Here is a 24001-nt window from a genome sequence, read left to right as displayed (position 1 = left end):
GGATGTTACCCAGCATGGAGAGAGTCTAGGAGCAGGGACGTTACCCAGCATGGAGAGAGAGAGTCTAGGAGCAGGGACGTTACCCAGCATGGAGAGAGAGTCTAGGAGCAGGGATGTTACCCAGCATGGAGAGAGAGTCTAGGAGCAGGGATGTTACCCAGCATGGAGAGAGAGAGTCTAGGAGCAGGGACATTAACCAGCATGGAGAGAGAATCTAGGAGCAGGGATGTTACCCAGCATGGAGAGAGAGAGTCTAGGAGCAGGGACGTTACCCAGCATGGAGAGAGTCTAGGAGCAGGGACGTTACCCAGCATGGAGAGAGAGTCTAGGAGCAGGGACGTTACCCAGCATGGAGAGAGTCTAGGAGCAGGGATGTTACCCAGCATGGAGAGAGAGAGTCTAGGAGCAGGGACGTTACCCAGTATGGAGAGAGAGATTCTAGGAGCAGAGACATTACCCAGCATGGAGAGAGAGAGTCTAGGAGCAGGGACGTTACCCAGCATGGAGAGAGAGAGAATAGGAGCAGGGACGTTACCCAGCATGGAGAGAGAGAGTCTAGGAGCAGGGACGTTACCCAGTATGGAGAGAGAGATTCTAGGAGCAGAGACATTACCCAGCATGGAGAGAGAGAGTCTAGGAGCAGGGACGTTACCCAGCATGGAGAGAGAGAGTCTAGGAGCAGGGACATTACCCAGCATGGAGAGAGAGAGTCTAGGAGCAGGGACGTTACCCAGCATGGAGAGAGTCTAGGAGCAGGGACGTTACCCAGCATGGAGAGAGTTTAGGAGCAGGGACTTTACCCAGCATGGAGAGAGAGAGTCTAGGAGCAGGGACGTTACCCAGCATGGAGACAGTCTAGGAGCAGGGACGTTACCCAGCATGGAGAGAGAGTCTAGGAGCAGGGACGTTACCCAGCATGGAGAGAGAGTCTAGGAGCAGGGATGTTACCCAGCATGGAGAGAGAGTCTAGGAGCAGGGATGTTACCCAGCATGGAGAGAGAGAGTCTAGGAGCAGGGACATTAACCAGCATGGAGAGAGAATCTAGGAGCAGGGATGTTACCCAGCATGGAGAGAGAGAGTCTAGGAGCAGGGACGTTACCCAGCATGGAGAGAGTCTAGGAGCAGGGACGTTACCCAGCATGGAGAGAGAGTCTAGGAGCAGGGACGTTACCCAGCATGGAGAGAGTCTAGGAGCAGGGATGTTACCCAGCATGGAGAGAGAGAGTCTAGGAGCAGGGACGTTACCCAGTATGGAGAGAGATTCTAGGAGCAGAGACATTACCCAGCATGGAGAGAGAGAGTCTAGGAGCAGGGACGTTACCCAGCATGGAGAGAGTCTAGGAGCAGGGACGTTACCCAGCATGGAGAGAGTTTAGGAGCAGGGACTTTACCCAGCATGGAGAGAGAGAGTCTAGGAGCAGGGACGTTACCCAGCATGGAGAGAGAGTCTAGGAGCAGGGACGTTACCCAGCATGGAGAGAGAGAGTCTAGGAGCAGGGACGTTACCCAGCATGGAGAGAGTCTAGGAGCAGAGACATTACCCAGCATGGAGAGAGTCTAGGAGCAGGGACGTTACCCAGCATGGAGAGAGTCTAGGAGCAGGGACGTTACCCAGCATGGAGAGAGAGAGTCTAGGAGCAGGGACGTTACCCAGCATGGAGAGAGAGAGTCTAGGAGCAGGGACGTTACCCAGCATGGAGAGAGAGTCTAGGAGCAGGGACGTTACCCAGCATGGAGAGAGAGAGTCTAGGAGCAGGGACGTTACCCATCATGGAGAGAGAGTCTAGGAGCAGGGACGTTACCCATCATGGAGAGATAGAGCCTAGGAGCAGGGACGTTACCCAGCATGGAGAGTCTAGGAGCAGGGACGTTACCCATCATGGAGAGAGAGAGTCTAGGAGCAGGGACGTTACCCATCATGGAGAGAGAGTCTAGGAGCAGGGATGTTACCCAGCATGGAGAGAGAATCTAGGAGCAGGGATGTTACCCAGCATGGAGAGAGAGAGTCTAGGAGCAGGGACGTTACCCAGCATGGAGAGAGTCTAGGAGCAGGGACGTTACCCAGCATGGAGAGAGAGTCTAGGAGCAGGGACGTTACCCAGCATGGAGAGAGTCTAGGAGCAGGGATGTTACCCAGCATGGAGAGAGAGAGTCTAGGAGCAGGGACGTTACCCAGTATGGAGAGAGAGATTCTAGGAGCAGAGACATTACCCAGCATGGGAGAGAGAGTCTAGGAGCAGGGACGTTACCCAGCATGGAGAGAGAGAGTCTAGGAGCAGGGACGTTACCCAGCATGGAGAGAGAGAGAATAGGAGCAGGGACATTACCCAGCATGGAGAGAGAGAGTCTAGGAGCAGGGACGTTACCCAGTATGGAGAGAGAGATTCTAGGAGCAGAGACATTACCCAGCATGGAGAGAGAGTCTAGGAGCAGGGACGTTACCCAGCATGGAGAGAGAGAGTCTAGGAGCAGGGACATTACCCAGCATGGAGAGAGAGAGTCTAGGAGCAGGGACGTTACCCAGCATGGAGAGAGTCTAGGAGCAGGGACGTTACCCAGCATGGAGAGAGTTTAGGAGCAGGGACTTTACCCAGCATGGAGAGAGAGAGTCTAGGAGCAGGGACGTTACCCAGCATGGAGACAGTCTAGGAGCAGGGACGTTACCCAGCATGGAGAGAGAGAGTCTAGGAGCAGGGACGTTACCCAGCATGGAGAGAGAGTCTAGGAGCAGGGATGTTACCCAGCATGGAGAGAGAGAGTCTAGGAGCAGGGACATTAACCAGCATGGAGAGAGAATCTAGGAGCAGGGATGTTACCCAGCATGGAGAGAGAGAGTCTAGGAGCAGGGACGTTACCCAGCATGGAGAGAGTCTAGGAGCAGGGACGTTACCCAGCATGGAGAGAGAGTCTAGGAGCAGGGACGTTACCCAGCATGGAGAGAGTCTAGGAGCAGGGATGTTACCCAGCATGGAGAGAGAGAGTCTAGGAGCAGGGACGTTACCCAGTATGGAGAGAGAGATTCTAGGAGCAGAGACATTACCCAGCATGGAGAGAGAGAGTCTAGGAGCAGGGACGTTACCCAGCATGGAGAGAGTCTAGGAGCAGGGACGTTACCCAGCATGGAGAGAGTTTAGGAGCAGGGACTTTACCCAGCATGGAGAGAGAGAGTCTAGGAGCAGGGACGTTACCCAGCATGGAGAGAGAGTCTAGGAGCAGGGACGTTACCCAGCATGGAGAGAGAGAGTCTAGGAGCAGGGACGTTACCCAGCATGGAGAGAGTCTAGGAGCAGAGACATTACCCAGCATGGAGAGAGTCTAGGAGCAGGGACGTTACCCAGCATGGAGAGAGTCTAGGAGCAGGGACGTTACCCAGCATGGAGAGAGAGAGTCTAGGAGCAGGGACGTTACCCAGCATGGAGAGAGAGAGTCTAGGAGCAGGGACGTTACCCAGCATGGAGAGAGAGTCTAGGAGCAGGGACGTTACCCAGCATGGAGAGAGAGAGTCTAGGAGCAGGGACGTTACCCATCATGGAGAGAGAGAGTCTAGGAGCAGGGACGTTACCCATCATGGAGAGATAGAGCCTAGGAGCAGGGACGTTACCCAGCATGGAGAGTCTAGGAGCAGGGACGTTACCCATCATGGAGAGAGAGAGTCTAGGAGCAGGGACGTTACCCATCATGGAGAGAGAGTCTAGGAGCAGGGATGTTACCCAGCATGGAGAGAGAGAGTCTAGGAGCAGGGACGTTACCCAGCATGGAGAGAGAGTCTAGGAGCAGGGATGTTACCCAGCATGGAGAGAGTCTAGGAGCAGGGACGTTACCCAGCATGGAGAGAGAGAGTCTAGGAGCAGGGACGTTACCCAGCATGGAGAGAGAGTCTAGGAGCAGGGATGTTACCCAGCATGGAGAGAGAGTCTAGGAGCAGGGATGTTACCCAGCATGGAGAGAGAGAGTCTAGGAGCAGGGACATTAACCAGCATGGAGAGAGAATATAGGAGCAGGGATGTTACCCAGCATGGAGAGAGAGAGTCTAGGAGCAGGGACGTTACCCAGCATGGAGAGAGTCTAGGAGCAGGGACGTTACCCAGCATGGAGAGAGAGTCTAGGAGCAGGGACGTTACCCAGCATGGAGAGAGTCTAGGAGCAGGGATGTTACCCAGCATGGAGAGAGAGAGTCTAGGAGCAGGGACGTTACCCAGTATGGAGAGAGAGATTCTAGGAGCAGAGACATTACCCAGCATGGAGAGAGAGAGTCTAGGAGCAGGGACGTTACCCAGCATGGAGAGAGAGAGTCTAGGAGCAGGGACGTTACCCAGCATGGAGAGAGAGAGTCTAGGAGCAGGGACGTTACCCAGCATGGAGAGAGAGAGTCTAGGAGCAGGGACGTTACCAAGTATGGAGAGAGAGATTCTAGGAGCAGAGACATTACCCAGCATGGAGAGAGAGAGTCTAGGAGCAGGGACGTTACCCAGCATGGAGAGAGAGAGTCTAGGAGCAGGGACATTACCCAGCATGGAGAGAGAGAGTCTAGGAGCAGGGACGTTACCCAGCATGGAGAGAGTCTAGGAGCAGGTACGTTACCCAGCATGGAGAGAGTTTAGGAGCAGGGACTTTACCCAGCATGGAGAGAGAGAGTCTAGGAGCAGGGACGTTACCCAGCATGGAGAGAGTCTAGGAGCAGGGACGTTACCCAGCATGGAGAGAGAGAGTCTAGGAGCAGGGACGTTACCCAGCATGGAGAGAGAGTCTAGGAGCAGGGATGTTACCCAGCATGGAGAGAGAGTCTAGGAGCAGGGATGTTACCCAGCATGGAGAGAGAGAGTCTAGGAGCAGGGACATTAACCAGCATGGAGAGAGACTCTAGGAGCAGGGATGTTACCCAGCATGGAGAGAGAGTCTAGGAGCAGGGACGTTACCCAGCATGGAGAGAGTCTAGGAGCAGGGACGTTACCCAGCATGGAGAGAGAGTCTAGGAGCAGGGACGTTACCCAGCATGGAGAGAGTCTAGGAGCAGGGATGTTACCCAGCATGGAGAGAGAGAGTCTAGGAGCAGGGACGTTACCCAGTATGGGAGAGAGATTCTAGGAGCAGAGACATTACCCAGCATGGAGAGAGAGAGTCTAGGAGCAGGGACGTTACCCAGCATGGAGAGAGTCTAGGAGCAGGGACGTTACCCAGCATGGAGAGAGTTTAGGAGCAGGGACTTTACCCAGCATGGAGAGAGAGAGTCTAGGAGCAGGGACGTTACCCAGCATGGAGAGAGAGTCTAGGAGCAGGGACGTTACCCAGCATGGAGAGAGAGAGTCTAGGAGCAGGGACGTTACCCAGCATGGAGAGAGTCTAGGAGCAGAGACATTACCCAGCATGGAGAGAGTCTAGGAGCAGGGACGTTACCCAGCATGGAGAGAGTCTAGGAGCAGGGACGTTACCCAGCATGGAGAGAGAGTCTAGGAGCAGGGATGTTACCCAGCATGGAGAGAGAGAGTCTAGAAGTAGCTACATGATCACAACACTATATTATCTCATCTAAAGCAGAAACACAGACGGTCATCCAACGTGACGAGCGTCAGATGACTTTGTCCTGTCCTAAGGGTGGTCAGCGTTCCGTCTGTCTGTCTGTCTGTCTGTCTGTCTGTCTGTCTGTCTGTCTGTCTGTCTGTCTGTCTGTCTGTCTGCCTGTCTGCCTGCCTGCCTGCCTGCCTGCCTGTCTGTCTGTCTGTCTGTCTGTCTGTTTGTCTGTCTGTCAACACCTAGAGCCTTTTAAAGTGGAGAGAGTTGAAAGGTCAGACAGAAGAGTTCCTTCAAATGGACAGAGAGGTCAGAACAAGCTGTTCCTGAGACTGGCGCCCGGTGTGTGTGTGTGTGTGTGTGTGTGTGTGTGTGTGTGTGTGTGTGTGTGTGTGTGTGTGTGTGTGAGACAGAAGTGTCTCTTCATTCTCATTCAGAGTCTGTCTGTGTTGTTTACGGTTCTGTCTGAAACTGAGTTGAACTCCACACACAAACACCAGAATCTAGAACATCCGTCTCTAAACTAGACAATGTCATCCAGCTTAGTGCTGCTTAGACAAACACTGTTGAATGAGGAGAAGAGAGGAGTGGAGTGGAGTGGAGAGGAGATGGAGAGGAGGAGAGGTGAGGAGATGGAGAAGAGGAGAGGAGTGCAGAGGAGTGGAGAGGAAAGGAGAGGAGAGGAGTGGAGAGGAGGGGAGAGGAGTGGAGTGGAGTGGAGTGGAGAAGAGGAGAGGAGATGGAGAGGAGATGGAGAAGAGGAGAGGTGAGGAGAGGAGAGGAGCTGGAGAAGAGAGGAGTGGAGTGGAGAGGAGAGGAGTGGAGTGGAGAGGAGTGGAGAGGAGAGGAGAGGAGTGGAGTGGAGAGGAGAGGAGATGAGTGGAGAGGAGTGGAGAGGAGAGGAGTGGAGTGGAGTGGAGTGGAGTGGAGTGGAGTGGAGTGGAGAGGAGAGGAGAGGAGTAGAGAGGATTGGAGAGGAGAGGAGTGGAGAGGAGTGGAGAGGAGAGGAGAGGGGTGGAGTGGAGTGGAGTGGCGAGGAGTGGAGAGGAGAGGAGAGGAGAGGAGTGGAGTGGAGTGGAGTGGAGTGGAGAGGAGTGGAGTGGAGTGGAGAGGAGAGGAGAGGAGTGGAGAGGAGATGAGTGGAGAGGAGAGGAGTGGAGTGGAGTGGAGTGGAGAGGAGTGGAGAGGAGAGGAGAAGAGAAGAGAAGAGAAGAGGAGAGGAGAGGAGTGGAGAGGAGATGAGTGGAGAGGAGTGGAGTGGAGTGGAGTGGAGAGGAGTGGAGTGGAGTGGAGAGGTGAGGAGTGGAAAGGAGAGGAGAGGAGAGGAGTGGAGAGGAGATGGAGAAGAGGAGAGGAGAGAATAGAGGAGAGGAGATGGAGAGGAGGAGAGTAGAGAGGAGAGGAGTGGAGTGGAGTGGAGAGGAGTGGAGAGGAATGGAGAGGAGTGGAGAGGTGTGGAGAAGAGAGGAGTGGAGATGGAGTAGAGGAGAGGAGTGGAGTGGAGTGGAGTGGAGAGAAGTGGAGTGGAGAGGAGAGGAGTGGAGAGGAGAGGAGAGAAGTGGAGTGGAGAGGAGTGGAGTGGAGTGGAGTGGAGTGGAGTGGAGTGGAGAGGAGAAGAGAGGAGTGGAGAGGAGAGGAGATGAGAGGAGTGGAGAGGAGTAGAGTGGAGAGGAGATGAGTGGAGAGGAGTGGAGAGGAGTGGAGTGGAGTGGAGTGGAGAGGAGTGGAGTGGAGTGGAGAGGAGAGGAGAAGAGAGGAGTGGAGAGGAGATGAGAGGAGTGGAGAGGAGTAGAGTGGAGAGGAGATGAGTGGAGAGGAGTGGAGAGGAGTGGAGAGGAGAGGAGTGGAGTGGCGAGGAGAGGAGAGGAGTGGAGGGTAGAGGAGTGGTGAGGAGAGGAGTGGAGAGGAGTGGAGAGGAGTGGAGTGGAGTGGAGAGGAGAGGAGTGGAGTGGAGTGGAGTGGAGTTGAGTGGAGAGGAGAGGAGTGGAGAGGAGAGGAGAGGAGTGGAGTGGAGAGGAGAGGAGATGAGTGGAGAGGAGAGGAGTGGAGTGGAGTGGAGTGGAGAGGAGTAGAGAGGATTGGAGAGGAGAGGAGTGGTGAGGAGAGGAGAGGAGTGGAGAGGAAAGGAGTGGAGAGGAGAGGAGTGGAGTGGAGAGGAGAGGAGTGGAGAGGAGTGGAGTGGAGTGTAGTGGAGTGGAGTGGAGAGGAGAGGAGTGGAGAGGAGATGAGTGGAGAGGAGTGGAGTGGAGTGGAGAGGAGTGGAGAAGAGAAGAGAAGAGAAGAGAAGAGGAGGAGAGGAGAGGAGAAGAGATGGAGGAGAGGAGTGGAGTGGAGAGGTGAGGAGTGGAAAGGAGAGGAGAGGAGAGGAGAGGAGTGGAGAGGAGTGGAGTGGAGTGAGGTGGAGTGGAGTGAAGAGGAGTGGAGAGGAGAGGCGTGGAGAGGAGAGGAGTAGAGAGGAGAGGAGTGGAGATGAGTGGAGAGGAGTGGAGAGGAGTGGAGTGGAGAGGAGTGGAGAGGAGAGGAGAGGAGTGGAGTGGAGTGGAGTGGAGTGAAGAGGAGTGGAGTGGAGTGAGGTGGAGTGGAGTGGAGTGAAGAGGAGTGGAGAGCAGAGGCGTGGAGAGGAGAGGAGTAGAGAGGAGGAGTGGAGTGGAGAGGAGAGGAGAGGAGTGGAGTGGAGTGGAGAGGAGTGGGGAGGAGAGGAGAGGAGAGGAGTGGAGTGGAGAGGAGATGAGTGGAGAGGAGTGGAGAGGAGAGGAGTGGAGTGGAGTGGAGTGAGGTGGAGTGGAGTGAAGAGGAGTGGAGAGGAGAGGCGTGGAGAGGAGAGGAGTAGAGAGGAGAGGAGTGGAGATGAGTGGAGAGGAGTGGAGAGGGAGTGGAGTGGAGAGGAGTGGAGAGGAGAGGAGTGGAGTGGAGTGGAGTGGAGTGGAGTGGAGTGAAGAGGAGTGGAGTGGAGTGAGGTGGAGTGGAGTGGAGTGAAGAGGAGTGGAGAGGAGAGGCGTGGAGAGGAGAGGAGTAGAGAGGAGGAGTGGAGTGGAGAGGAGAGGAGAGGAGTGGAGTGGAGTGGAGAGGAGTGGGGAGGAGAGGAGAGGAGAGGAGTGGAGTGGAGAGGAGATGAGTGGAGAGGAGTGGAGAGGAGAGGAGAGGAGTGGAGTGGAGTGGAGTGGAGAGGAGAGGAGTAGAGAGGATTGGAGAGGAGAGGAGTGGTGAGGAGAGGAGAGGAGTGGAGAGGAGAGGAGAGGAGTGGAGAGGAGTGGAGTTGAGTGGAGAGGAGTGGAGAGGGGAGGAGTGGAAAGGAGAGGAGTGGAGAGGAGAGGAGAAGAGTGGAGTGGAGTGGAGTGGAGAGGAGTGGAGAGGAGAGGAGTGGAGTGGAGTGGAGAGGAGAGGAGTGGAGTGGAGAGGAGATGAGTGGAGAGGAGTGGAGAGGAGAGGAGAAGAGAAGAGAAGAGAAGAGGAGGAGAGGAGAGGAGAAGAGAAGAGATGGAGGAGAGGAGTGGAGTGGAGTGGAGTGGAGAGGTGAAGAGTGGAAAGGAGAGGAGAGGAGAAGAGAGGAGTGGAGAGGATAGGAGATGGAGAAGAGGAGAGGAGAGGAGAGAATAGAGGAGAGGAGAGGAGATGGAGAGGAGGAGAGGTGAGGAGATGGAGAAGAGGAGAGGAGAGAATAGAGGAGAGGAGAGGAGATGGAGAGGAGGAGAGGTGAGGAGAGGAGTGGAGAGGAGAGGAGTGGAGAGGAGGGGAGAGGAGTGGAGAGGAGAGGAGTGGAGTGGAGTGGAGTGCGGTGGAGTGAAGAGGAGTGGAGAGGAGAGGCGTGGAGAGGAGAGGAGTAGAGAGGAGAGGAGTGGAGAGGAGTGGAGAGGAGTGGAGAGGAGTGGAGTGGAGAGGAGTGGAGAGGAGAGGAGAGGTGAAGAGTGGAAAGGAGAGGAGAGGAGAAGAGAGGAGTGGAGAGGATAGGAGATGGAGAAGAGGAGAGGAGAGAATAGAGGAGAGGAGATGGAGAGGAGGAGAGGTGAGGAGATGGAGAAGAGGAGAGGAGAGAATAGAGGAGAGGAGAGGAGAGGAGATGGAGAGGAGGAGAGGTGAGGAGAGGAGTGGAGAGGAGAGGAGTGGAGAGGAGAGGAGTGGAGTGGAGTGGAGAGGAGTGGAGTGGAGTGAGGTGGAGTGGAGTGAAGAGGAGTGGAGAGGAGAGGCGTGGAGAGGAGAGGAGTAGAGAGGAGAGGAGTGGAGTGGAGTGGAGAGGAGAGGAGTGGAGTGGAGTGGAGTGGAGAGGAGAGGCGTGGAGAGGAGTAGAGAGGAGAGGAGTGGAGTGGAGTGGAGAGGAGTGGAGAGGAGAGGAGAGGAGTGGAAAGGAGTGGAAAGGAGAGGAGTGGAGAGGAGAGGAGTGGAGAGGAGAGGAGAGGAGTAGAGTGGAGAGGAGAGGAGAGGAGAGGAGAGGGAGAGAGGATACCAACTGTATAATGATTTATGACAGTGTTTGGACTGAGAGGCCCATACACGCTAACACACACACACGCTAACTCATACACGCTAACACACACACACATGCTAACTCATACACTGTAACACACACACACACACACACCCCTAAAGCACTATTACTCACACTAACAACAGACCCTTATCCCAGAAAGAGGGGTGATCACTCAACCTGTGTGTGTGTGTGTGTGTGTGTGTGTGTGTGTGTGTGTGTGTGTGTGTGTGTGTGTGTGTGTGTGTGTGTGTGTGTGTGTGTGTGTGTGTGTGTGTGTGTGTGTGTGTGTGTAGGTTGTGTGTGTCATTGTGTAGGTTGTGTGTGTCAGGCTGCTGTAATCGACACGACGCCCCAGGGGAACGGTGGGTTACCGTAATCGACATCCACAACGCCCCGGGGGAACGATGGGTTACCGTAATCGACACGATGCCCCGGGGGAATGGTGGGTTACCGTAATCAACATCCACGACGCCCCAGGGAACAGTGGGTTACCGTAATCGACATCCACGACGCCCCGGGGGAACGATGGGTTACCGTAATCGACACGACGCCCCGGGGGAGCGGTGGGTTACCGTAATCGACACGACGCCCCGGGGGAACGGTGGTTTACCGTAATCGACATCCACGACGCCCCGGGGGAACGATGGGTTACCGTAATCGACACGACGCCCCAGGGGAACGGTGGGTTACCGTAATCAACACGACGCCCCGGGGGAACGGTGGATTAACATCCGTTGCTTAAGGGGATGGATAAGGATTTATAGGCTGCAAAAACAAGGACAGTGTAGTGTGTGTGTACTCACTAGGGACTCTGTTGATTGCCCGGAGCGGCCGCAGAACGCGTACGGTCCTGATAGCTGACAGACTGGCGTTGTGTCCGTCCAGAGAATACTCCATCATCCTACAGGACAGAGAGAGAGAGAGGTCGCACACGTTAAAATAGATGTACACCTTGTACCGCCCGACCGAGGTTCACACAGAGGTCACACAGGGGTGAAAGTTAGCCGGGTACGGTCTGGGAACCAGATCACAAAAATAGCAGTCTGGACACTGACTGTAGGCCTCATGTAGTCTATTATAATATTAACTGACGTCTGGACACTGACTGTAGTCTATTATCATAATATTAACTGAAGTCTGGACACTGACTGTAGGCCTCATGTAGTCTATTATAATATTAACTGACGTCTGGACACTGACTGTAGTCTATTATCATAATATTAACTGAAGTCTGGACACTGACTGTAGGTCTCATGTAGTCTATTATAATATTAACTGAAGTCTGGACACTGACTGTAGTCTATTATAATATTAACTGAAGTCTGGACACTGACTGTAGGCCTCATGTAGTCTATTATAATATTAACTGAAGTCTGGACACTGACTGTAGACCTCATGTAGCCTATTATAATATTAACTGAAGTCTGGACACTAACTGTAGGCCTCATGTAGTCTATTATAATATGAGCTTAAGTCTGGACACTGACTGTAGACTATTATAATATTAACTGAAGTCTGGACACTGACTGTAGTCTATTATAATATTAACTGAAGTCTGGACACTGACTGTAGTCTATTATAATATTAACTGAAGTCTGGACACTGACTGTAGGACTCATGTAGTCTATTATAATATTAACTGAAGTCTGGACACTGACTGTAGTCTATTATAATATTAACTGAAGTCTGGACACTGACTGTAGTCTATTATAATATTAACTGAAGTCTGGACACTGACTGTAGTCTATTATAATATTAACTGAAGTCTGGACACTGACTGTAGTCTATTATAATATTAACTGAAGTCTGGACACTGACTGTAGTCTATTATAATATTAACTGAAGTCTGGACACTGACTGTAGTCTATTATAATATTAGCTGACGTCTGGACACTGACTGTAGTCTATTATAATATTAACTGAAGTCTGGACACTGACTGTAGTCTATTATAATATTAGCTGAAGTCTGGACACTGACTGTAGTCTATTATAATATTAACTGAAGTCTGGACACTGACTGTAGTCTATTATAATATTAGCTGACGTCTGGACACTGACTGTAGTCTATTATAATATTAACTGAAGTCTGGACACTGACTGTAGGTCTCATGTAGTCTATTATAATATTAACTGAAGTCTGGACACTGACTGTAGTCTATTATAATATTAACTGAAGTCTGGACACTGACTGTAGTCTATTATAATATTACCTGAAGTCTGGACACTGACTGTAGTCTATTATAATATTAACTGAAGTCTGGACACTGACTGTAGTCTATTATAATATTAACTGAAGTCTGGACACTGACTGTAGTCTACTATAATATTAACTGAAGTGTGGACACTGACTGTAATCTATTATAATATTAACTGAAGTCTGGACACTGACTGTAGGTCTCATGTAGTCTATTATAATATTAACTGAAGTCTGGACACTGACTGTAGTCTATTATAATATTAACTGAAGTCTGGACACTGACTGTAGTCTATTATAATATTAACTGAAGTCTGGACACTGACTGTAGTCTATTATAATATTAACTGAAGTCTGGACACTGACTGTAGTCTACTATAATATTAACTGAAGTCTGGACACTGACTGTAGTCTATTATAATATTAACTGAAGTCTGGACACTGACTGTAGTCTATTATAATATTACCTGAAGTGTGGACACTGACTGTAGTCTATTATAATATTAACTGAAGTCTGGACACTGACTGTAGTCTATTATAATATTAACTGAAGTCTGGACACTGACTGTAGTCTATTATAATATTAACTGAAGTCTGGACACTGACTGTAGGCCTCATGTAGTCTATTATAATATTAACTGAAGTCTGGACTATGACTGTAGTCTATTATAATATTAACTGAAGTCTGGACACTGACTGTAGTCCATTATAATATTAACTGAAGTCTGGACACTGACTGTAGGTCTCATGTAGTCTATTATAATATTAACTGAAGTCTGGACACTGACTGTAGTCTATTATAATATTAACTGAAGTCTGGACACTGACTGTAGTCTATTATAATATTAACTGAAGTCTGGACACTGACTGTAGTCTATTATGATATTAACTGAAGTCTGGACACTGACTGTAGTCTATTATAATATTAACTGAAGTCTGGACACTGACTGTAGTCTAGTATAATATTAACTGAAGTCTGGACACTGACTGTAGACCTCATGTAGTCTATTATAATATTAACTGACGTCTGGACACTGACTGTAGACCTCATGTAGTCTATTATAATATTAACTGACGTCTGGACACTGACTGTAGACCTCATGTAGTCTATTATAATATTAACTGACGTCTGGACACTGACTGTAGACCTCATGTAGTCTATTATCTGTGCTATAGTATCATATAGTATCTGTGCTTTAGAATCAAGTAGGTTAACGACATGTAGCCTGCCATCAGTATCTGTGTTTTAGAATCAAGTAGGTTAACGACATGTAGCCTGCCATCAGTATCTGTGTTTAGAATCAAGTAGGTTAATGACATGTAGCCTGCCATCAGTATCTGTGCTTCAGAATCAAGTAGGCTGCCACCAGTATCTGTGCTTTAGAATCAAGTAGGTTAACGACATGGAGCCTGCCGCCAGTATCTGTGCTTTAGAATCAAGTAGGTTAACGACATGTAGCCTGCTGCCAGTATCAAATCAAATCAAATTTTATTTGTCACATACACATGGTTAGCAGATGTTAATGCGAGTGTAGCGAAATGCTTGTGCTTCTAGTTCCGACAATGCAGTAATAACCAACAAGTAATCTAACTAACAATTCCTAAACTACTGTCTTATACACAGTGTAAGGGGATAAAGAATATGTACAAAAGGATATATGAATGAGTGATGGTACAGAGCAGCATAGGCAAGATACAGTAGATGGTATCGAGTACAGTATATACATATGAGATGAGTATGTAAACAAAGTGGCATAGTTAAAGTGGCTAGTGATACATGTATTACATAAGGATGCAGTCGATGATATAGAGTACAGTATATACATATAAGATGAGATGAATAATGTAGGGTAAGTAACATTATATAAGGTAGCATTGTTTAAAGTGGCTAGTGATATATTTACATCATTTCCCATCAATTCCCATTATTAAAGTGGCTGGAGTTGAGTCAGTGTCAGTGTGTTGGCAGCAGCCACTCAATGCTAGTGGTTGCTGTTTAACAGGCTGATGGCCTTGAGATAGAAGCTGTTTTTCAGTCTCTCGGTCCCAGCTTTGATGCACCTGTACTGACCTCGCCTTCTGGATGATAGCGGGGTGAACAGGCAGTGGCTCGGGTGGTTGATGTCCTTGATGATCTTTATGGCCTTCCTGTAACATCGGGTGATGTAGGTGTCCTGGAGGGCAGGTAGTTTGACCCCGGTGATGCATTGTGCAGACCTCACTACCCTCTGGAGAGCCTTACGGTTGAGGGCGGAGCAGTTGCCGTACCAGGCGGTGATACAACCCGCCAGGATGCTCTCGATTGTGCATCTGTAGAAGTTTGTGAGTGCTTTTGGTGACAAGCCGAATTTCTTCAGCCTCCTGAGGTTGAAGAGGCGCTGCTGCGCCTTCTTCACAATGCTGTCTGTGTGAGTGGACCAATTCAGTTTGTCTGTGATGTGTATGCCGAGGAACTTAAAACTTGCTACCCTCTCCACTACTGTTCCATCGTTGTGGATAGGGGGTGTTCCCTCTGCTGTTTCCTGAAGTCCACAATCATCTCCTTAGTTTTGTTGACGTTGAGTGTGAGGTTATTTTCCTGACACCACACTCCGAGGGCCCTCACCTCCTCCCTGTAGGCCGTCTCGTCGTTGTTGGTAATCAAGCCTACCACTGTTGTGTCGTCCGCAAACTTGATGATTGAGTTGGAGGCGTGCGTGGCCACGCAGTCGTGCGTGAACAGGGAGTACAGGAGAGGGCTCAGAACGCACCCTTGTGGGGCTCCAGTGTTGAGGATCAGCGGGGATGAGATGTTGTTGCCTACCCTCACCACCTGGGGGCGGCCCGTCAGGAAGTCCAGTACCCAGTTGCACAGGGCGGGGTCGAGACCCAGTGTCTCGAGCTTGATGACGAGCTTGGAGGGTACTATGGTGTTGAATGCCGAGCTGTAGTCGATGAACAGCATTCTCACATAGGTATTCCTCTTGTCCAGATGGGTTAGGGCAGTGTGCAGTGTGGTTGAGATTGCATCGTCTGTGGACCTATTTGGCGGTAAGCAAATTGGAGTGGGTCTAGGGTGTCAGGTAGGGTGGAGGTGATATGGTCCTTGACTAGTCTCTCAAAGCACTTCATGATGACATGTAGCCTGCTGCCAGTATCTGTGCCTTAGAATCAAGTAGCCTAATGACATGTAGCCTGCTGCCAGTATCTGTGCTTTAGAATCAAGTAGCCTAATGACATGTAGCCTGCTGCCAGTATCTTTGCTTTAGAATCAAGTAGCCTAATGACATGTAGCCTGCTGCCAGTATCTGTGCTTTAGAATCAAGTAGCCTAATGACATGTAGCCTGCTGCCAGTATCTGTGCTTTAGAATCAAGTAGCCTAATGACATGTAGCCTGTCGCCAGTATCTGTGCTTTAGAATCAAGTAGCCTAATGACATGTAGCCTGTCGCCAGTATCTGTGCTTTAGAATCAAGTAGCCTAATGACATGTGGCCTGTCGCCAGTATCTGTGCTTTAGAGATGGAGATGGTGCTTTAGAGATGGAACTATCTTCATTGACTCTAGTTACGGCCTGTACGCACTTCCTTAAAAAACAGGGCTCTGAATAAAAATGCATAAACAACTGAAACAAGGTATATTTCTGCACCAGCCAATCACTCACCTGACAGGATGACAGACAGCACCTGACCTCACTGCCTCTCACAGGAAGTCAACAACTGAAACAAGGTCTATTTCTGCACCAGCCAATCACTCACCTGCTGGGATGACAGACAGCACCTGACCTCACTACTGTCACGACATTGGCCTGGGGGGTAGGTTTATGACAGTCATAAATACCTCTCCCCTCCTTTTTTCCTCTCTCCACCCTACTGATGTGACATTTGAAAAAAATCCCTTGGTTAACATTGAGATTCTGGGAACATCAGAAGGTGGGGGGAAATGAACTATATTCTGGTAATCCGACCAATGGAACATATGGTACTTAATGAATATGATGATGTCAGTTCGGTTGTCATCTGAGACATTCTCATCAATGATAAGATGATATAAACTCTACAGAGGAAAGTCTCCACATTGTAGTTATCGGATTCACATGGAATTGTTGTTCAATTTAAATGGTTGAATGTGTAATTATTGATGAAAAGATTCAATTTAATTTTAGTTTCCAAATGAGAGATGTGGGTTTTCATAAGGTTAGGGCTCTGCTCAGTCAGTGGCCCCTGTGAAGAGACATGGTTATAAAACTATGAAAACACACCCTTCTCCCTCCACTATATAAAGCCTTGACAACAATATAACCTCCTGTTCCGGGTACATTAGGATGACGATCCGATGTCAGAATGGTTCAGATAATAACTACAGAACGAAGCCAACCTCAGCGTGAGCTTTGGTTGCGAATGGTATGAAGTTTGAACTCTTATTTACAACAGAAGTGATACCTCCTAGACGTTGAGTTAGCAACAGCAGCTGCAAACGTGGGCTAGGAAAGAGCAGACAGAGTATCCCGTCTACCACACAACAACGTTACTACAATGTATCCAATTTACGACTCTGTTGGTCAACACGGCCTTCCATCTACCACCAACATACCGAAGCGCAGCTCAGAGTAAATATTTACTGCATGTTCCTTTTCTAAATGGCCGGTAATTTAGAATGCATAAGATCCTGTATTTACGATAGAGACATCGCTTCTCCATTTCTTCCTCAGTCTTTCTGCTCTTTCACTCAAACCCAGCCCCCTTTCTTTTGTATAACCAGCTGTCATATCTGCTCCGCCCGCCAGGGACGTTGTCCTTTATGACGTCACTAGTAATCAAGGTATGATTCATTCTGTATATATGTAATTCTGTGTGACTAGTTAGGTATTTATTAAATAAATAATTAAACCCAATTTTGTATTGCTGATTCAACTTGTTAGCCAGGGTTCGTGCAGATAACCAAGAATTTACAACTTTCAGATGAGCCTGAAATAAGGTGATGATTAATATTGACTGCTATTGATGTAAAATATTACTAGGTCTTTAAGAGTTTATTCAGAAGATAACAGCTCTGTAAATATTATTTTGTGGTGCCCCGACTTCATAGTTAATTATATTTACATGATTAGCTCAGTCAGGTGATATTAATTACGGAGAAAATATTTTATAGAATAGCATGTCATATCACTTAATCCGGCATAGCCAAAGACACGACACTGCCTCTCACAGGACAGGACAAGCCTGTCAGACCCTAAACAACTGAACATCCACTCTGTCCGACCCTAAAGAACTGAACATCAACCCTTTCAGACCCTAAAGACCCTAAAGAACGGAACATCAACCCTGTCAGACCCTAAAGAACTGAACATCAACCCTGTCAGACCCTAAAGACCCTAAAGAACGGAACATCAACCCTGTCAGACCCTAAAGACCCTAAAGAACGGAACATCAACCCTGTCAGACCCTAAAGACCCTAAAGAACGGAACATCAACCCTGTCAGACCCTAAAGAACTGAACATCAACCCTGTCACACCCTAAAGAACTGAACATCAACCCTGTCAGACCCTAAAGACCCTAAAGAACTGAACATCAACCCTGTCAGACCCTAAAGATAGGAACATCAACCCTGTCAGACCCTAAAGAACTGAACATCAACCCTGTCACACCCTAAAGAACTGAACATCAACCCTGTCAGACCCTAAAGACCCTAAAGAACGGAACATCAACCCTGTCAGACCCTAAAGAACTGAACATCAACCCTGTCAGACCCTAAAGAACGGAACATCAACCCTGTCAGACCCTAAAGAACTGAACATCAACCCTGTCACACCCTAAAGAACGGAACATCAACCCTGTCAGACCCTAAAGACCTGAACATCAACCCTGTCAGACCCTAAAGAACTGAACATCAACCCCGTCACACCCTAAAGAACTGAACATCAACCCTGTCAGACCCTAAAGAACGGAACATCAACCCTGTCAGACCCTAAAGAACTGAACATCAACCCTGTCAGACCCTAAAGAACTGAACATCAACCCTGTCAGACCCTAAAGAACGGAACATCAACCCTGTCAGACCATAAAGAACGGAACATCAACCCTGTCACACCCTAAAGAACTGAACATCAACCCTGTCAGACCCTAAAGAACTGAACATCAACCCTGTCAGACCCTAAAGAACGGAACATCAACCCTGTCAGACCCTAAAGAACTGAACATCAACCCTGTCAGACCCTAAACAACTGAACATCAACCCTGTCAGACCCTAAAGAACTGAATATCAACCCTGCAGACCCTAAAGAACTGAACATCAACCCTGTCACACCCTAAAGAACTGAACATCAACCCTGTCAGACCCTAAAGAACTGAACATCAACCCTGTCACACCCTAAAACAATGATCTGACTCACTAGGTCCCTCTGTATTTGTCATAGTGCAGATAACCTACCCCCTGGCTTTGTTTGTGTGTGTGTGTGTGTGTGTGTGTGTGTGTGTGTGCACCTCACAGTGAGTAAAGGGGTAATGCTGAGTGTCTGAGGTGACCGCTGCTGTCTGCTTAGTTAATGTCTCTTACACACACACACACACACACACACACACACACACACACACACACACACACACACACACACACACACACACACACACACTTTTCTCCTTGCCTGAAACAGTGACATTGAGCGTGTGTTTCTCCCAGCAGGCTACACACTCCATCACCTCACGCTCTGCTTCACGTCCGACCGTGATTGGGAGTCTCATTGGACCGGCGCACAATTGGCCCGGCGTCGTCCGGGTTCGACCCGGGGTAGGCCCGTCATTGTTAATAAGAATTTGTCATGAACTGACTCGCCTCGTTAAATAAAGGTTACATTTTTATAAGAAAGGAAAAAACTTTAGCAGCAGACTGAAGAATCGTCCCCGTGTGTCTCTTGAATCAAAAACAGAATCTAGAGAAGGTTCTATATGTTCTATTATGATGTTCTCTTGTCCCTAACCGCCTGTCTAACCCCTGAGCATTGTGGGAATAGAACACTTACCCTGCCATTACGATGAAGAAGTCCAGTCGGTTCCAGGTGTCGCCAAGGTAACACTTAGAACCGAAGATCCCCAGAGCCACCATCTTAATGACCATCTCCACCGCGAAAAACGCAAAGATACAGTCGTCAAACACCTAGAACAGACAAAGATACAGTCATCAAACACCTAGAACAGTAGAACAGACAAAGATACAGTTATCAAACACCTAGAACAAACAAAGATACAGTCATCAAACACCTAGAACAGACAAATATACAGTCATCAAACACCTAGAACAGTAGAACAGACAAAGATACAGTCATCAAACACCTAGAACAGTAGAACAGACAAAGATACAGTCATCAAACACCTAGAACAGTAGAACAGACAAAGATATAGTCATCAAACACCGAGAACAGACAAAGATACAGTCATCAAACACCTAGAACAAACAAAGATACAGTCATCAAACACCTAGAACAGACAAAGATACAGTCATCAAACACCTAGAACAGTAGAACAGACAAAGATACAGTCATCAAACACCTAGAACAGACAAAGATACAGTCATCAAACACCTAGAACAGACAAAGATAGTCATCAAACACCTAGAACAGTGGAACAGACAAAGATACAGTCATCAAACACCTAGAACAGTAGAACAGACAAAGATACAGTCATCAAACACAGAGAACAGACAAAGATACAGTCATCAAACACCTAGAACAGTAGATCAGACAAAGATACAGTCATCAAACACCTAGAACAGTAGAACAGACAAAGATACAGTCATCAAACACCGAGAACAGCAAAACAGACAAAGATACAGTCATCAAACACCTAGAACAGACAAAGATACAGTCATCAAACACCTAGAACAGACAAAGATAGTCATCAAACACCTAGAACAGTAGAACAGACAAAGATACAGTCATCAAACACCTAGAACAGACAAAGATACAGTCATCAAACACCTAGAACAGTAGAACAGACAAAGATACAGTCAACAAACACCTAGAACAAGGTACAGTCACCAAGACGAGAGTTTATAGCTGAGGGGTGAGGTGTTGATGGTGAGGGGTGAGAGGTTATAGGTGAGGTGTTGATGGTGAGGGGTGAGAGGTTATAGGTGAGGTGTTGATGGTGAGGGGTGAGAGGTTATAGGTGAGGGGTTGATGGTGAGGTGTGAGGTGTTGATGGTGAGGGGTGAGAGGTTATAGGCGAGGCGTGAGAGGTTATAGGTGAGGGTTGAGAGGTTATAGGTGAGGGGTAAGGTGTTGATGGTGAGGGGTGAGAGGTTATAGGTGAGGTGTTGATGGTGAGGGGTGAGAGGTTATAGGCGAGGTGTGAGGTGTTGATGGTGAGGGGTGAGAGGTTATAGGTGAGGCGTGAGAGGTTATAGGTGAGGGTTGAGAGGTTATAGGTGAGGTGTGAGGTGTTGATGGTGAAGGGTGAGAGGTTATAGGTGAGGTGTTGATGGTGAGGGGTGAGAGGTTATATATGAGGGGTGAGGTGTTGATGGTGAGGGGTGAGAGGTTATAAGTGAGGGGTGAGAGGTTATAGGTGAGGGGTGAGAGGTTATAGGTTATAGGTGAGAGGTTATAGGTGAGAGGTTATAGGTGAGGGGTGAGAGGTTATAGGTGAGGGGTGAGAGGTTATAGGTGAGGGGTGAGAGGTTATAGGTGAGGGGTGAGAGGTTATAGGTGAGGGGTGAGAGGTTATAGGTGAGGGGTGAGGGGTTATAGGTGAGGGGTGAGAGGTTATAGGTGAGGGGTGAGAGGTTATAGGTGAGGGGTGTAAGGTTTAAAGTAGTACCTACCTGTAGTATGAGGCACCACTCTGCCTGACAGGTGACGTCTTCACAGGGTTGGTACATCCCCAGAGTCACACAGTTCAGGAGAATCACTATCATGGAGACATGTTCAAACCACGTAGAGACCTGGGTTAAGGACTACACACTGAGACATGGCCTACTGAATACAGACATCACACAGTACAGGATCCCCAGCATTTAGAGGTTAAGGACTACACACTGAGACATGGCCTACTGAATACAGACATCACACAGTACAGGATCCCCAGCATTAACCACGTAGAGACCTGGGTTAAGGACTACACACTGAGACATGGCCTACTGAATACAGACATCACACAGTACAGGATCCCCAGCATTAACCACGTAGAGACCTGGGTTAAGGACTACACACTGAGACATGGCCTACTGAATACAGACATCACACAGTACAGGATCCCCAGCATTAACCACGTAGAGACCTGGGTTAAGGACTACACACTGAGACACACTGAGACATGGCCTACTGAATACAGACATCACACAGTACAGGATCCCCAGCATTAACCACGTAGAGACCTGGGTTAAGGACTACACACTGAGACATGGCCTACTGAATACAGATATCACACAGTACAGATCACACAGTACAGGATCCCCAGCATTAACCACGTAGAGACCTGGGTTAAGGACTACACACTGAGACATGGCCTACTACAGATATACAGATATCACACAGTACAGGATCCCTGAATACAGCATACAGGATAATTAACCACGTAGAGACCTGGGTTAAGGACTACACACTGAGACATGGCCTACTGAATACAGACATCACACAGTACAGGATCCCCAGCATTAACCACGTAGAGACCTGGGTTAAGGACTACACACTGAGACATGGCCTACTGAATACAGACATCACACAGTACAGGATCCCCAGCATTAACCACGTAGAGACCTGGGTTAAGGACTACACACTGGCCTACTGAATACAGACATCACACAGTACAGGATCCCCAGCATTAACCATGTAGAGACCTGGGTTAAGGACTACACACTGAGACATGGCCTACTGAATACAGACATCACACAGTACAGGATCCCCAGCATTAACCACGTAGAGACCTGGGTTAAGGACTACACACTGAGACATGGCCTACTGAATACAGATATCACACAGTACAGGATCCCCAGCATTAACCACGTAGAGACCTGGGTTAAGGACTACACACTGGCCTACTGAATACAGACATCACACAGTACAGGATCCCCAGCATTAACCACGTAGAGACCTGGGTTAAGGACTACACACTGAGACATGGCCTACTGAATACAGATATCACACAGTACAGGATCCCCAACATTAACCACGTAGAGACCTGGGTTAAGGACTACACACTGGCCTACTGAATACAGATATCACACAGTACAGGATCCCCAGCATTAACCACGTAGAGACCTGGGTTAAGGACTACACACTGAGACATGGCCTACTGAATACAGACATCACACAGTACAGGATCCCCGGCATTAACCACGTAGAGACCTGGGTTAAGGACTACACACTGAGACATGGCCTACTGAATACAGACATCACACAGTACAGGATCCCCAGCATTAACCACGTAGAGACCTGGGTTAAGGACTACACACTGAGACATGGCCTACTGAATACAGACATCACACAGTACAGGATCCCCGGCATTAACCACGTAGAGACCTGGGTTAAGGACTACACACTGAGACATGGCCTACTGAATACAGATATCACACAGTACAGGATCCCCGGCATTAACCACGTAGAGACCTGGGTTAAGGACTACACACTGAGACATGGCCTACTGAATACAGATATCACACAGTACAGGATCCCCAGCATTAACCACGTAGAGACCTGGGTTAAGGACTACACACTGAGACATGGCCTACTGAATACAGACATCACACAGTACAGGATCCCCAGCATTAACCACGTAGAGACCTGGGTTAAGGACTACACACTGAGACATGGCCTACTGTATACAGTTAATATCCCTTTAACCGCTGGTCTCCACATGGTTCCAGCAGCGTTAATGTTGACCTATCCCTTTAACTGCTGGTTTCAGCAGCGTTAATGTTGACCTATCCCTTTAACTGCTGGTCTCCACATGGTTTCTGCAGCGTTAATGTTGACCTATCCCTTTAACCGCTGGTTTCCACATGGTTTCTGCAGCGTTAATGTTGACCTATCCCTTTAACTGCTGGTTTCAGCAGCGTTAATGTTGACCTATCCCTTTAACTGCTGGTCTCCACATGGTTTCTGCAGCGTTAATGTTGACCTATCCCTTTAACCGCTGGTTTCCACATGGTTTCTGCAGCGTTAATGTTGACCTATCCCTTTAACTGCTGGTTTCAGCAGCGTTAATGTTGACCTATCCCTTTAACTGCTGGTCTCCACATGGTTTCTGCAGCGTTAATTTTGACCTATCCCTTTAACCGCTGGTCTCTTCATTGTTTCAGCAGCGTTAATGTTGACCCATCCCTTTAACTGCTGGTCTCTTCATGGTTTCAGCAGTGTTAATGTTGACCTATCCCTTTAACCGCTGATCTCCACATGGTTTCTGCAGCATTAATGCTGACCTATCCCTTTAAAGAAGATAATCAATCGATTTTTGTCTGGACGTTATTAAGTTATTTTGGTCTTGTTGCTTACAGACCCAGTCATTCATTACTTATTTTTTTGCAGAGTTGCTACGCACCGAGGGCCCTCATCGTCCGTTCCAAACAAAACGGTTGCTAAGCATGCTGGATAACATCAGCTAACTCAGTCATGTCAAACATTGAACCTGGAATGAAAGCAAAACATTGTTTTCTGAATTCAGGAGGACAGACAGATCAGCGAGTCTGAAATTAACCCCCACAGCTGTACAAAAACTAAATGCTAAGCTGGAAGCAAGGGATGCTAGTAGAGAGAAATACAAGAGACGATTCAGACAGAGACATTATATTCTAGTAGAGATTAATACAAGAGACGATTCAGACAGAGACATTATATTCTAGTAGAGATAAATACAAGAGACGA

At 48.6% G+C, this 24001-nt stretch overlaps 1 protein-coding gene across 4 annotated transcripts in view; it reads right to left on the bottom strand.

The window, feature by feature from the left end:
* LOC135536001 (voltage-dependent T-type calcium channel subunit alpha-1H-like) overlaps positions 1 to 21072 on the bottom strand; it is a 123463-nt gene extending 102391 nt beyond the window's left edge. For 2 of the 4 annotated variants that reach the window (XM_064962398.1, XM_064962399.1), the window contains exons 1-3: positions 20965 to 21072; positions 19166 to 19299; positions 10778 to 10875 (exon numbers count right to left, since the gene is read on the bottom strand). In XM_064962398.1, the coding sequence (XP_064818470.1) occupies positions 10778 to 10875; positions 19166 to 19299; positions 20965 to 21057 (325 nt within the window). In that variant the 5' untranslated portion in view covers positions 21058 to 21072. The remainder of the gene's footprint in view (positions 1 to 10777; positions 10876 to 19165; positions 19300 to 20964) is intronic. The other 2 variants (XM_064962396.1, XM_064962397.1) reach the window with 1 other exon arrangement.
* Positions 21073 to 24001: the final 2929 nt, after the last annotated feature.

This window comes from Oncorhynchus masou, unplaced genomic scaffold, assembly GCF_036934945.1.
Source record: "Oncorhynchus masou masou isolate Uvic2021 unplaced genomic scaffold, UVic_Omas_1.1 unplaced_scaffold_543, whole genome shotgun sequence".
NCBI lineage: Eukaryota > Metazoa > Chordata > Actinopteri > Salmoniformes > Salmonidae > Oncorhynchus > Oncorhynchus masou.
Note: the sequence above shows the minus strand (reverse complement) of the source record. Positions and strands in the feature narration are given on the sequence as shown.